Source organism: Aulonocara sp. 'chitande type north' Nkhata Bay, linkage group LG9, assembly GCF_057382095.1.
Source record: "Aulonocara sp. 'chitande type north' Nkhata Bay isolate Kocher_YH1m ecotype deep benthic linkage group LG9, A_spYH_male_GT1.1, whole genome shotgun sequence".
NCBI classification, from domain to species: Eukaryota; Metazoa; Chordata; class Actinopteri; order Cichliformes; family Cichlidae; genus Aulonocara; species Aulonocara sp. 'chitande type north' Nkhata Bay.
Window position 1 is genome coordinate 23,067,920 of NC_141352.1, and position 12,204 is coordinate 23,080,123.

General features: G+C 40.9%; 1 protein-coding gene across 1 annotated transcript; it reads left to right on the forward strand.

The window, feature by feature from the left end:
* The first annotated feature begins 1,057 nt into the window (after positions 1-1,057).
* LOC147322171 (C-C chemokine receptor type 9-like) lies at positions 1,058-4,861 on the forward strand. The gene is made up of 4 exons (XM_086305172.1): positions 1,058-1,154; positions 2,356-2,447; positions 2,644-2,690; positions 3,511-4,861. Exons 3-4 carry the CDS (start codon positions 2,649-2,651, stop codon positions 4,546-4,548), a joined length of 1,080 nt encoding a protein of 359 aa, XP_086161298.1. The 5' UTR covers positions 1,058-1,154; positions 2,356-2,447; positions 2,644-2,648; the 3' UTR covers positions 4,549-4,861.
* The last annotated feature ends 7,343 nt before the right edge of the window (positions 4,862-12,204 follow it).

Below are 12,204 nucleotides of genomic sequence, written 5' to 3' on the forward strand. Positions count from 1 at the left end.
CAGATCTGTTAGTTTTATTGGTTTTTCCTGGACTTTTAAAAACAAAATCTCCTTTGCATTTCATGTGCATTAAATAGTTTGATTTATTGGTTCAGTCCAAGCACAAAAAATACAAATACAGTTTAATTAATCAGGAAACTTGCTTTTTATTAATTTATTATTTTATTTATTGTTTTAAAAGACTCTTGTAATCCACAGCTAACGGCTCAGCGCAACGGTTCCTTTATGACAGACATTACTATCAACACACCACACAGGTTGAAGAGCATGGGCCTCAGTGAACAAAACCTTCACCACACACACACACACACACACACACACACACACACACACACACACACACACACACACGTGTTACACAACAACGAAAACACAAAGCACGCCCATGGCTACAGCAGCAGTGAGAGCTATGTCATAAGATGTCATGAGATGCATGAAGCCTTAAAGTGTGTCATTCAGGCGGCAGTCTGCAGTCGTGTTGGGTAAACTACCTCGTTTAGTCACCTTTAAATATGCATAACCGTGGTTACAATCTACAACAGCTGCATGGAACACTGAAACACTGCATGATTGCGTTGTCATTCTATGCAGCATTTTTCGGGGGGAGTGAAAAGACTCTCAAAGCAAGTTTTTTGTTTTTATTATCTATGTATGTGATTTGTGGTTCATATAGTGGCGCAGTGGTTAGCAGTTTTGCATCAAGGCAGAAAGGTCCCGAGTTTGAATCAAACAACATTTATGACACAGACTTTACGTGTTCTTCATGCATCTACATAGGTTCTCTCTGTTTACTCCCACTTCCTCCCGCAGTCCAAAAACACGAGTAGGTTAACTAGCAAAGCTAAGTTGACTGCACTTGTTAAATGGTTGTCTGCGTCTTTGTGTTGACCTTACCTGTACCCTGTCTCTCACTCTATGACAGCTATTGGAGATTGATGGATTGCGATGTATGACTTCGCCATTTTGACCCTGATACTGATACTGAAAGGGCACTAAACTTTGATTACGCACTTATTATGTCCACTGGTTTGTTTTTCATAGAAAGTTCCCAATAAAGCCACTGCATCAAAGATTCGAAAGGTGATCTCATCTTCAATTTGGAGCCTGATGTGGCGCCGTCATCAACCGATGCCAACGAAACTTTCCGTTTGACGGTATGTAATGGTCTCTCTGCTATGGTGCTTTTCATTCCCACAGATCAAAGCCATGCAATTAGCCGCACTTTGACAGTTGGTAGATGGCAAATAGTGAGTGAAACCTCTCAGGCTGCTACACTTTCAACAGTCTGTTCCCAGAAGGTAAATACTGATCATGACATATTCATTTCCTCGTGCCTCACGCCGATCAAAACCGAGAAACGCAACCAGTGAGCAATTGGTAGAAATTTGAAGAGGTAATGGCTCGCACGCTCATCCTCTTGATTCAAGTGCTAAGGAATCCAGGCCAGGAAGTGAAACTTTGAGAATACAACACACTCAGTCATACGGAGGGCCTTCTGAGAGGTCAAAATAGCCCCCCAAGAGAACCCTATAAGGAAGCAAAAACAGATGAACTATTTCAATAATTTGATCTATAATCATTTTCAAAGTGTGTCAGGCTCTTGTTGATGAGTGTGTCACAGTGTGATCATCATCTTCCATCCCGGGTCACAAGATGACTTTATGTTTTCAGTTTTGTTTGGATGTCAGGTGGTATGTCAGGGACTTTCTTCTTCATTTGTTTTGCACCACTGTGGTCAGCATCCAGCATGATCATGTTTTTTATTAAACTCCCTTTAGCCTAGTCTAGGCATTACCAAACGAACTTTTTACTTCCCAGATTTGATTTCCTCATACTTCAAAGGGAAATCACGGTTTCTCTCATGCAGACAATGAGTTGTTTACTAAGTAAGAGCACATGCTAATAAGAAACAAGAAGGCTTACACATACTGTTATTTTGACACAAGCCCACATCGTCTGAATTTCAGACCACTGAAACTGCAAAGAAACAGCAGCGCCCACGATCTTTTAGCTTTAGGCTTTAATCGCACTTTGGTTTTCAGTTTCACGCATCACTCATCTCCTGCTCTAAGTGCTCCACACCTGTGTGTACAAAATGGGCCACGACTCGATCGAACCCAATCAGCTGTGGAGAGAATGTGCTTTGGTTCCAGCCTGATGGTCAGGGTTCAGATGGTGCAGCCTAAAAATCACAACTTCTCCTTTAAACTGGTGCAACGTTGTCAGTGTTTGAAACCATGCATGTCTGATGCTAGTTTTTGAAGTACTGCTAGCTGTAATAAAGACATGCGCGTGCATCAACAAAGGCCTAGAGGGGAAATGAACTGATATCGTCACGTGATTCTGTGGTTGCAGAGAAACCATATAAGTTAGTGAAGATGAGTCGTGCTTGGTAAAAGTGACAACCCTGTGACTGTGAAGTTGCTTACTACGGCCTTACTGAGCGGGTAAGTAATTTGTTGGTCTGCTGAAAAGATGTTTCCATTTAACATTTAGTTCAGCTCCAGGTTATATTTAGTTTGTTCTATTTAATGTTTATTTTATTTATTTATTTTTTACTTTTTATTTTATTTTTGCAATCTATTTTTTTAATCTTGTTTTTAATCTTGTTTTTAATTTGAACATTTTCTGGTTCCTTTGTAGCAATCATGGAGGATTACAGTGATTTCAATGAAACAACATATTCTCCAGTGAGTATTACTTTGAAAAAACTCATAAACACTAATGTCTGTATTCTATATATAGTAGACTTGCCATTCTTAGTATTGCCTGCTTACACATGGAGTGCTTAAGTGACATTTTGTATTGTTTTGCTGTATTTAAAGTATTCAAAAATACCGTAAAACTTAATTTAAGATGCTGTTTAAAAATCTGTATGTACACAAAACCTGAGTTTGTTTATTTGCCATTATATATCTTTATTGAAAGTGTAAAAGAATCCATTTAGTGACCCAAGTGTAGTCGATTTATCTAAAGCAGACATCTCTAGAATACTAAATTACCACAGAGAGCCACGGCTGTAGTTCGCATCAAATTTTCCATTGTATCTCAACACCAAGACGCCGCTTTTTATCTTTGCCCTATATCTAAATGCCATGCTTCTGGGGGTCCTGAGTTCTGCAGGGGGCCCCTTTCTGGAGCCCCTCGGGATCGTTCGCACTCCCCCCCCCTTCGCCTCAGGGTTGGATAGCAGCAGGAAACTGTGCAGTAGTGTGGTTTCTCCAGTACAGACACGGCACCTGCACCTGACGGCAGTTTTTTTTTGCATACTCTGGTTAGCTTGCACGTCACAGACAGTGTTTGATGTAATTTCACTGTATTCCCATTGTAAACATCTTATCTTAACCACCAACAAGTAACCAAGAGAGAGTGAGTTGGGTTTCAACGAGAGAGAGAGAGAGATAAAAAAAAATGCGTGACAGGAAACTCAAAGCAAGACAAAAAGACAGTGCATCTGTTGCAAACAGTTGTCTTTAATACCTCACGAGAAAACCTGCTTTCTGATTTCAGACCGAGGACTATTCTCTGCCAACTGACGAATCAGGCATGTGTGACAGAACCTGGGTCAGAGAGTTTCGTGGGCAGTACGAGCCGCCGCTCTTCTGGATCATCTTCATCCTGGGTGCTGTGGGTAACCTGCTGGTGGTTTGGATCTACACCACTGTGCGCAACCGCCTGAAAACAATGACCGATGTGTACCTGCTAAATCTGGCAGTGGCTGATCTCCTTTTCCTGTGCATGCTTCCATTCTGGGCAGTCGATGCCATTAAAGGCTGGGATTTTGGCATCACTCTCTGCAAAATAGTGTCCGCTGTCTATAAGATCAACTTCTTCAGCAGCATGTTTCTTCTCACCTGCATTAGTGTGGACCGATACATTGCTATTGTTCAAGTTATTAAGGCCCAAAACCTAAAGAAAAAGAGGCTGTTCTACAGCAAACTTGCTTGCCTTGGTGTCTGGTTTGTCTCTGCTCTCCTCACACTCCCTGAGTTTATCTTCGCCGAGGTGAAGATATCTCAAGAAATGCAATTTTGTACTATGGTCTACTGGAACAATGTAAACAATCATACAAAGATCCTCGTGCTGTCCCTGCAGATTTGCATGGGCTTCTGCATTCCTCTACTAGTCATGTTCTTTTGTTATTCTGTCATCATTCGCACACTTATGCAGGCCAAGAGCTTTGAAAAGCACAAGGCCCTCCGTGTCATCCTTGCTGTGGTGTTTGTTTTTGTCCTCTCTCAACTGCCTTACAATAGCCTGCTGATTGTGGAAGCCAGACAGGCAACTAATATGACTTACACAGATTGTGACACTGTAATTAATTTTGATATAGCTGGACAGGTTGCCAAAAGTTTGGCATATACACACGCTTGCCTCAACCCCTTCCTCTACGTCTTCATTGGAGTTCGGTTCAGACAAGACCTGCAAAGGATGGTGAGGACTTGCATTGGAGGTATGAGCAAAGGAGGGCTCAGTAAAACGCAGGCAGTTCCCAAACGCCCCTCTCTCATGTCAGACACTGATACTACTCCTGCCCTTTCCATATAACTGCCCATTTTCCCTAACCGTACCTGAGATCTGAGCCCAATTCATGTTTTCCACTATGTTCTTCATGCATTACTCCACATTAGAGGAGCAACAATGGCATTTTCAACTTCAAAAGTAACAACAATTTAAAAAAAAAAGCCTTTACATTAATTTCAACCACATACTGACAGTAACAGGCACATTTTTATCTGAAATTACTGTAAAAACTGTACATTACTGTAAATACTGTTTGTATTTTTTTTAAACATTTGTTCCATCATGTATTTGCTGTGTGCTGCTTTAAATGACTACGAAACATTAAAAAAACGATTCATACTCCAGTTTATGCTGCTTATGTTCAATACTTCACCGCACAACAACAAACAGGATGAGTCTTCAACGGTCGGTTCAAGTACCCCTTTCTGCAGGGGCTAAGTGATGAGATCAGCAGTTTATACCTGGGGAAGTATTTAAATGCTTTCACTAGTATAACGTATTTAGTGTGGTGGGAAACATACTCGAATGTGGCAAGTTCACTGTTTTCAATCTGAGTACACATCCTCATATTAAAAGTCTATGCCATCCTGTCTGCTGACACTGTTTTATGATTGAACCTTGTTTGGGTATGACTTGGCAGTTTCACAGCGAAAGCTAACGTTAGCCATTCATACTGCCATGAAAGACATTTCCCACAGCGGTCTCACAACGGCTGTAGCTCAGACAGGTGACAGACATCCGTGCAGGCAGGTGTCACAGCTTGAAAAACTTTCCAATTCTACTGCAGCTCCACTCTCATGCAAAAGGTAACGTTTCAGCAGGGTGCACTAAATACACATATGCGCAGTTTTTAATGGCACGTGCAAGTCAATCCCTGCATAGTAGTGCTTGTTTCTAACTTATCTGGCCTGAAAACATCAAGTCATTCAAGTATCAGTAAGCTGGCATTTAAATTTGCTGCTGATGAGCTACGAGAGGTTTGTTTACTCTTCCCGGCGCCCACAATCAGAAGCAGCAGATGTCAGATAACCTGATCTTAAATTTTTAACCAATACAATACAAATTCCTGTGCTGGAAGACAAAAACAAGAGACAGGTGGTAGAAGCAAAGCACACCACAAAGTACCTGTTAGCTGCAGGAAACAAAATATGAGGTGCTTTTGTGGTCACCAAGGTGACCACAGAGACTGCTGCATAGTTACATACCTGCTGGATTCAGGTGAGACCACAGACACGTTCTTTCAAGTGCCTCTTTTGTGCTGTTTCTTCATCTCACGACAGGAAACCATCAGTCAAGTCAACAACAAGATGTTCCCGCTTAAATGCAGAGCTGAGGCCTCCCTACAGATGTCCTCAATGTCCCGGTCATATGAATTCAAGGGAAAAGAATGTTACGCAATAACCGAAGGGGCGCGCAGCACTGTGGTAAGATGAAGTGCTTCGTTATAGGTTTTTCAGTTTCTCAAGTCGGGGTCAGTCCCACGGTTTGTCTTAGAAGCAGAAGTGAAGATCTGTTTTTTGCATCAGTGTTTTTATTTCATAACTGATCCAGTGAAAGATTACACTGGGCTTTGGGTTACAAGGAAAAATAGTTATAGCTTATTAAGGTAACATCTAATGCATACACACGCACAATGAAATGGCATTAGATGGGCTTAAATGCCCTGTTTTAGTTTCCTGTTACTGATTTAAACAAAACTGCAGAGCTAACATAGGATGTGCTGACTGTACATGTTAGTCTACCCTCACTATCCACTTTATTACGCACACCCTGCAACGTAAGGTTATTCCGACACAGATTCAACAAGGTGCCGCACATCCATGTTGTGAATCTCCCGAACCACCACATCTTAAAGATGCTCTATTGGATCGACCTGTGATGGCTGTGGAGGCCAGTTATCACGCTGACATGTTGCAGAAACCAGTTTGAGATGATTTGAACTTTGTGTCATGCTGCTTTATCCAAGAGGAAACAGCCAACAGAAGATGGGGACACTATGGGGTCAAAATGTGCAAAGAAAATATTTCCCCCGACACCATTACACCACCACCTGAACCACTCATACAAGGCATGCTTGCATGTTGTTTATAGGAAATTCTGACCCATCACCATCTAAATATTGTAGCAGAATTCAAGGCTCAGCAGACCAGGCAACATTTTTCCAATCTTCCATTGTCCAGTTTTGATGAGTGTTGCTGTAGCCTTGGTTTCCTGTTTTTAGCTGACAGGAGTAGCACCTTCTGCAGCTGTAGCCGATCTACTTCAGTGTTTTATATGTTGTGCGTTCAGAGATGCTCTTCTGCGTACCTTGGTTGTAACAGGCGATTATTTGAGTTACTGCTACCTTCCTATCAGCTCAATGTCATCTAATCACTCTCTCCTGATATTTTCAAACAGAGAATTGTCGCTGGATATTTCCTCTTTTTCGGACCATTCTCTCTAAACCCTAGAGATGGTTTTGTGGGAAAATCCCAGCAGATTAACAGTTTCTGAAATAAACCAGTTTGTCACCAACAACCACAGCACACTGACAGCAATTTAAATCACCTTTCTTCCCCCATTCTCAAGCTTAGTTTCAGCAGCTCGTCTCGACCACGTTTACATGTGTACGTACTCTAAGTTGCTGCCATGTGATGGATGATTAGACATTTGTGTCAACAAGCAGCTGAACAGCTGTACCTAACAAAGGGGCTGGTGAGTGCCTGTCAGGGATTTGCATGTTTTTAGGCTTCATGTCTTTTTTCCTTCATAGCGTACATACAAAAAATGTGCTTACAGTTTTTTCTGATTGCTTAAGCACATTTTTTGTAACTATTGGCTAATTTTGCAAAACTCTTCACACAAATAAGAAAACCTGTCACCCAATAATCAAAACATTGTAGTTCTCTTGCAAAAGCGAACACAGCTAGACTAACTCTTCACACCTTCGTAAAAGTGGTGTTTCCGTATCAAACAGTACACACAAGCCATCATCTACTAAGCACACAATGCGCCAACTGCACACTGATGGTATGAATACAAAACACATCTGGCTTTTGCTTTCTCTGTGCACAAGGTAGGCTATGTCAGTTTGAGCTCATACTTCTGTCATAGATCCATAAGCATAGAGGGATCCAAACTTCAAGTACTGGTGTTTATTCAAACACATCAAAACAAACACAAGTGTTCATTTCCAAGTATAGGATTATTTGCAATCGCCATAATGACTATATGGGTTACTTGGTCTGCAGTGAACATGCTTCCTCTGCCCCCAGCATCTGGTCATCTAGCAATTCTGTAAAGTAACAATTTCAGTATTTTTACATCAATGGTATTGGTGTGTTTCTCATTGGCATATGGCAGTGCTACAAATCTTTGTGCGAAGTGACTGTACTAACCGATTCTCATTTCAAGATGTCCTTATGGTACTTGCTACAGTGTAGCGGCTCGAGTTAGGCTGGACCCGTTGGCCAGCTTCCCTCAGGGTCATTCCACGGTTGATTACATGGTCCACTATTGTAGCTCTGATGTCATCAGTAATTCTATTTCTTACTCTTCCTACCCTTCCTCTCCCCCCTCCTCATTTTCCTCTCCCCCCCTCCTCATTTTCCTCTCCCCCCTCCTCATCTTCCTCTTGCTCCTCCTTGTCCTTGTCGTCCTCTTCATCCTACTTCTTCACCTCCACGTCCTCTTCCTCGGCCTCCTCTTCTTCTCACTCTTTCTGCTCCCTCCATTGTACTCCGCACACACAGCTTACCTGTATTATAGTGCTTAGGCAGATTGCAAAGTGAACGAATTATCTAAAAAAGTTTTCACATGTGAAAGTGTGCCAGACAGTTGGCAAATTAGTGTTAATGATAGCCATACATGTGTATACTTTTGCTAGGAGTGTGTTGGAAATTTGGTAATTGAGTGTTGTGCAGTGAATTGTGCCTACAGTTTTGCAAAGTGTGTGTTACAAAATTGCAAACTGAGTGCAAAGCAGTTTTTGTGCTTTTAGTTTTGCAAACTCAGTGAGTGGTTTTGCTATAAGTCTGAATAGTTTTAGAGATTGTGCTACAGGAATCACAGTTAGGGTTTAAGCATTCAGAAAAAACTGTAAGCAATCAGAAAAAACTGTAATCTTAAACCTACTGAACTACTGAATAACACTAATTTATATTCCCATTTGTGCATATATTTGTCTTACAAACACACTGAACATTACAACACCCTCAACTCTTTGTATGGACAGGCCTTTTGTTGGGAATTGCTGCCATAAAAGTACCAAACTGCTAGTGTATACAGCAAAAGCTTTGCTATATTGTTTTATTTCAGGCTGCTACTAATATCAGCCACAAGGTGGTGTGATGTGCACAGCAGAAAGCTCCTAGTTTAGGTTTCAATAGGGTCAACAGCAAACAGACAAGTTGGAAAAGAAATCAACCCCATCTAGTGGCGATTTTGGTTGGGAGACCAAGTCTGGGAAAGCGGGGTTAAATATGAAGTCAGTGAGTTTTTCTTTGTTTTTGAACATCAGCCCATTCCCACTGAGCTACAAACAGACTGAACTCACTGCCATACATAACTCTAAAAGCAGGACTGGATCGTGCAGTGAAGAATGCAAAAAGACTCACAAGTAGAGCAGCACCTGTGGTTGGGAACATCCCATCCATCTTTCTGCACAGGGGGAATTGCGTGCGTGTGTGCATAAAGGAGAGGTGAGTGAGAAAGAAAAAAGAGGGATGGAGGGAGGATACTGTGGAGTCTGTGAGTAATAGGAGAGACAGTGGAAACATATGTGACCCACTGACATTGAGCAGACTGCGGTCTGTTTCTTATGGACATCCGAAAGCTGCAGGGACAATGGCTTACATATCAGCAGTGACCCACCGGCTCTGAGCTCCATTTACTGCTAGAGAAAGTCACAAATAAGCTTATGCTGGAAGTTAGGTTCATTGTTAAATTCAAAGCTTGTTGCTGTAAACTGGTTCATGAGGAAAGCAAGAAGCAGCTTCACACACACACAGAAGAAATGTAATAGAACTTGGACCTCCGCAATTCCAGCCCAAACAAGGAGCCGCTTATCATCCGCCATCTCTCCCACAGCTAATATTTCACTTCAGCTCCCGGGCCCACAGAATGAGAGACGTTTCCATTTCATGTCAGTCATTTCCAGGCCTGTGTGTTACCTGTGTGGTGATAAGTGTTTGACTGACTGGGAGTGTCGTTAGTCACTGTCCGGCTCCGAGTGACAGCCACAGATTGACGCTGATGATGAGGAGGAGAGGGCCCGGTGTGTTCAGGGACGACAGAGAAAACCGGGGTTGATGCAGGGGTGGGAGTGGGTGGAGGGGAGAAAAGACATTTGCACACTTATAATGATGAACACAAAGCCATGTGTAGACACTCAGTGCACGACAAGGTGCATTTATTTGCAAAATCACGCTTTGCATAATTCTTGGCTCTCATAAATAAAATCTGCCATTCTTTTTAATGGTGAACAATTACTACCAGTTACACTTCTTTATTATAATAAATTAAATGTATCAATTTAATAACTGATCTACCTGTTTGGTAACATAATCTGACATAAAATGCAGGAATAGGAAAGACAAAGCTCTCTTTTTTTTACCAGTAAAATTTTGGTTTAAGAAAGAAAACATGGATCATTTTCAGTTTTTAGAGCTAAACATCCAATTTTTCTAATTAAGTGCATTTTAAATATTTTCCACCCTAAATTTACAGAATCCTGTGGAGGAACAATCCAACTAATTCTGCATTAACTCTAAGTATCGACTCCTTTATTACTCTTGCTTGCTGCAAAGTTTGTTACAGGATACAATGCAACTGGAACCTTATTATAGTGATTTCTAATCAACATTTTATGTCCACATTGGGGCGGGAAACAAATCTGGCCCTGCAGCAAAAAATATTTAGCACCCTGTTATTGCAGAAATTAGCTTTTTCGTCATAATGCTTCACCTATGTAAATTTTTATGAGTCTATGTTGAGGGCTCATGCACATGCCAGTTGTTGTTACCACATACGTTCTGATATTATCCTCTGTGTGGAGAGGAAAACCTATCCACTGTTCCTCAAGTAATAATAGAAGTATCTCACAAATGAAATTGTAGTGTAAATGCATGCCGCTGTTTAGCGTCTGGGAATAAACATCTAATTTTGTAGTGCAACACAGACAGGTTTTCTTTTCCTTCTTCTTTTATTTTATATGTTATATATATACAGTGGTAACACCTACATCCTTATCTTCACGTGCAATTTGACTTTTCACGAATAAAATAAATGCATTTCGGTCATCGTTTTAGTTACCAGCTCCTGTGCTGCTGGTCATGAGGAAAACTGGCCTCCACCGTGCAGAAGGTGTAAGAGATGCAGTGAGGATGTGGTAAGCGTCTACACCTGGGCTCAAGTCTGCGTCGAAACATCTGCCACAGCAAAGGTAGTATGGAGAGAGATGAGTTGTGTTTAGGTACATTTCGCAGCTCTGATCTCACCACTACTGAAGAGCAAGTGCGACAGCACAGAAGATCTGACGTCCTCCAAGAAACGCTGAACACAGATCTGCCGTGTCCCCTGAAAAAACTGTTTTCTGTTTAGATAAATAACAACTAGCCCGAGCATTCATGCCTGAAATGGTTGCATTTTCTGTGTTTGCTGAGGTGAGTTTGTTGAAATCAGTTTTTTTAAATAAATTATTGTTCACTACTGCTTATAAAGGCACTTAAACCATGCTACATACAGTACGGCTCATGATTCAGTATCTTGTAGAACCTTTAGCAGAAGGTTGTCTGTATGACTTTATCAGTCTCTCACATTATTATGGAGGATTTTTGGCCCACAAGTCTTCACACCTTTGCTTTTATTTGAGGTTTGGAGGCTTTAATTTAGGCACATGCAATGTTTTGTAGTTGATATGAGGTTGTATTTCATTCATTTTAAGACCTTTTAAGGATTAGAATATTTTTTTATTATGTCCTATATTCTTAAAATCTTATAATTGAAAAATAATGTTGTTTCCAGCATTTGCCACTCATAGCATTGTTGCTGTCACACAGTTTAAAGCTGACAGACAACAGCAGTAAATACTAACATTCATCCTTCTATTTTCTTGCACTTATCCTTATATTATATCCTTATATCCATTAATTATTGAAAAAATACATATTATAACAATCAGTTATTAAAGAAAACCTCCTTACTAGCAGGTTGTGTTGTAATGCGCTGTAATGTAGCACACTTCTTTTTTTAAAGCATTGTTGGGTACTTTGAGTGCACTTTATAGGTAATAATGTATATTAAACATTTGGATAATACTATTGAATGGCAAACTCACTATACAGTGAGTACAGCTCTTACATGTCTGTTTTGTTTACCTTTTTAGGCTCCAGTTTAGTTGAAAGTGGGTTTTCTGGAGGCAGCAGGTGCAAATTGAAAGCAGAAAATTGACATATTTAATGCTTTTTGTGTTGAACTTAGTAACCAGGTGCTCATTTAAACTTCAAGCGCTTGTGCAACAACAACAGCTTTTATTTAGAATCTAGCTATCTAGCTATTGTGCGTGCTGTTTGATGCCTCTGTGGTGAACAGCACAGTTTCGGAGCATTTTCACTGAAAAGAGCTGCCTGCTGTGAGGGTGCTGAGTGTGAACCCAACGCATTTTTTTTACGCATTGATTCTGTTTCACATCGTTTCTAACAG

Bases quoted from the DNA above. Each gene is read 5' to 3' on its own strand.
- LOC147322171 (XM_086305172.1), top strand. From the start codon at position 2,649: ATGGAGGATTACAGTGATTTCAATGAAACAACATATTCTCCA. The intron at 2,691-3,510 runs GTGAGTATTACT...TTCTGATTTCAG, and splicing joins ATGAAACAACATATTCTCCA to ACCGAGGACTATTCTCTGCC.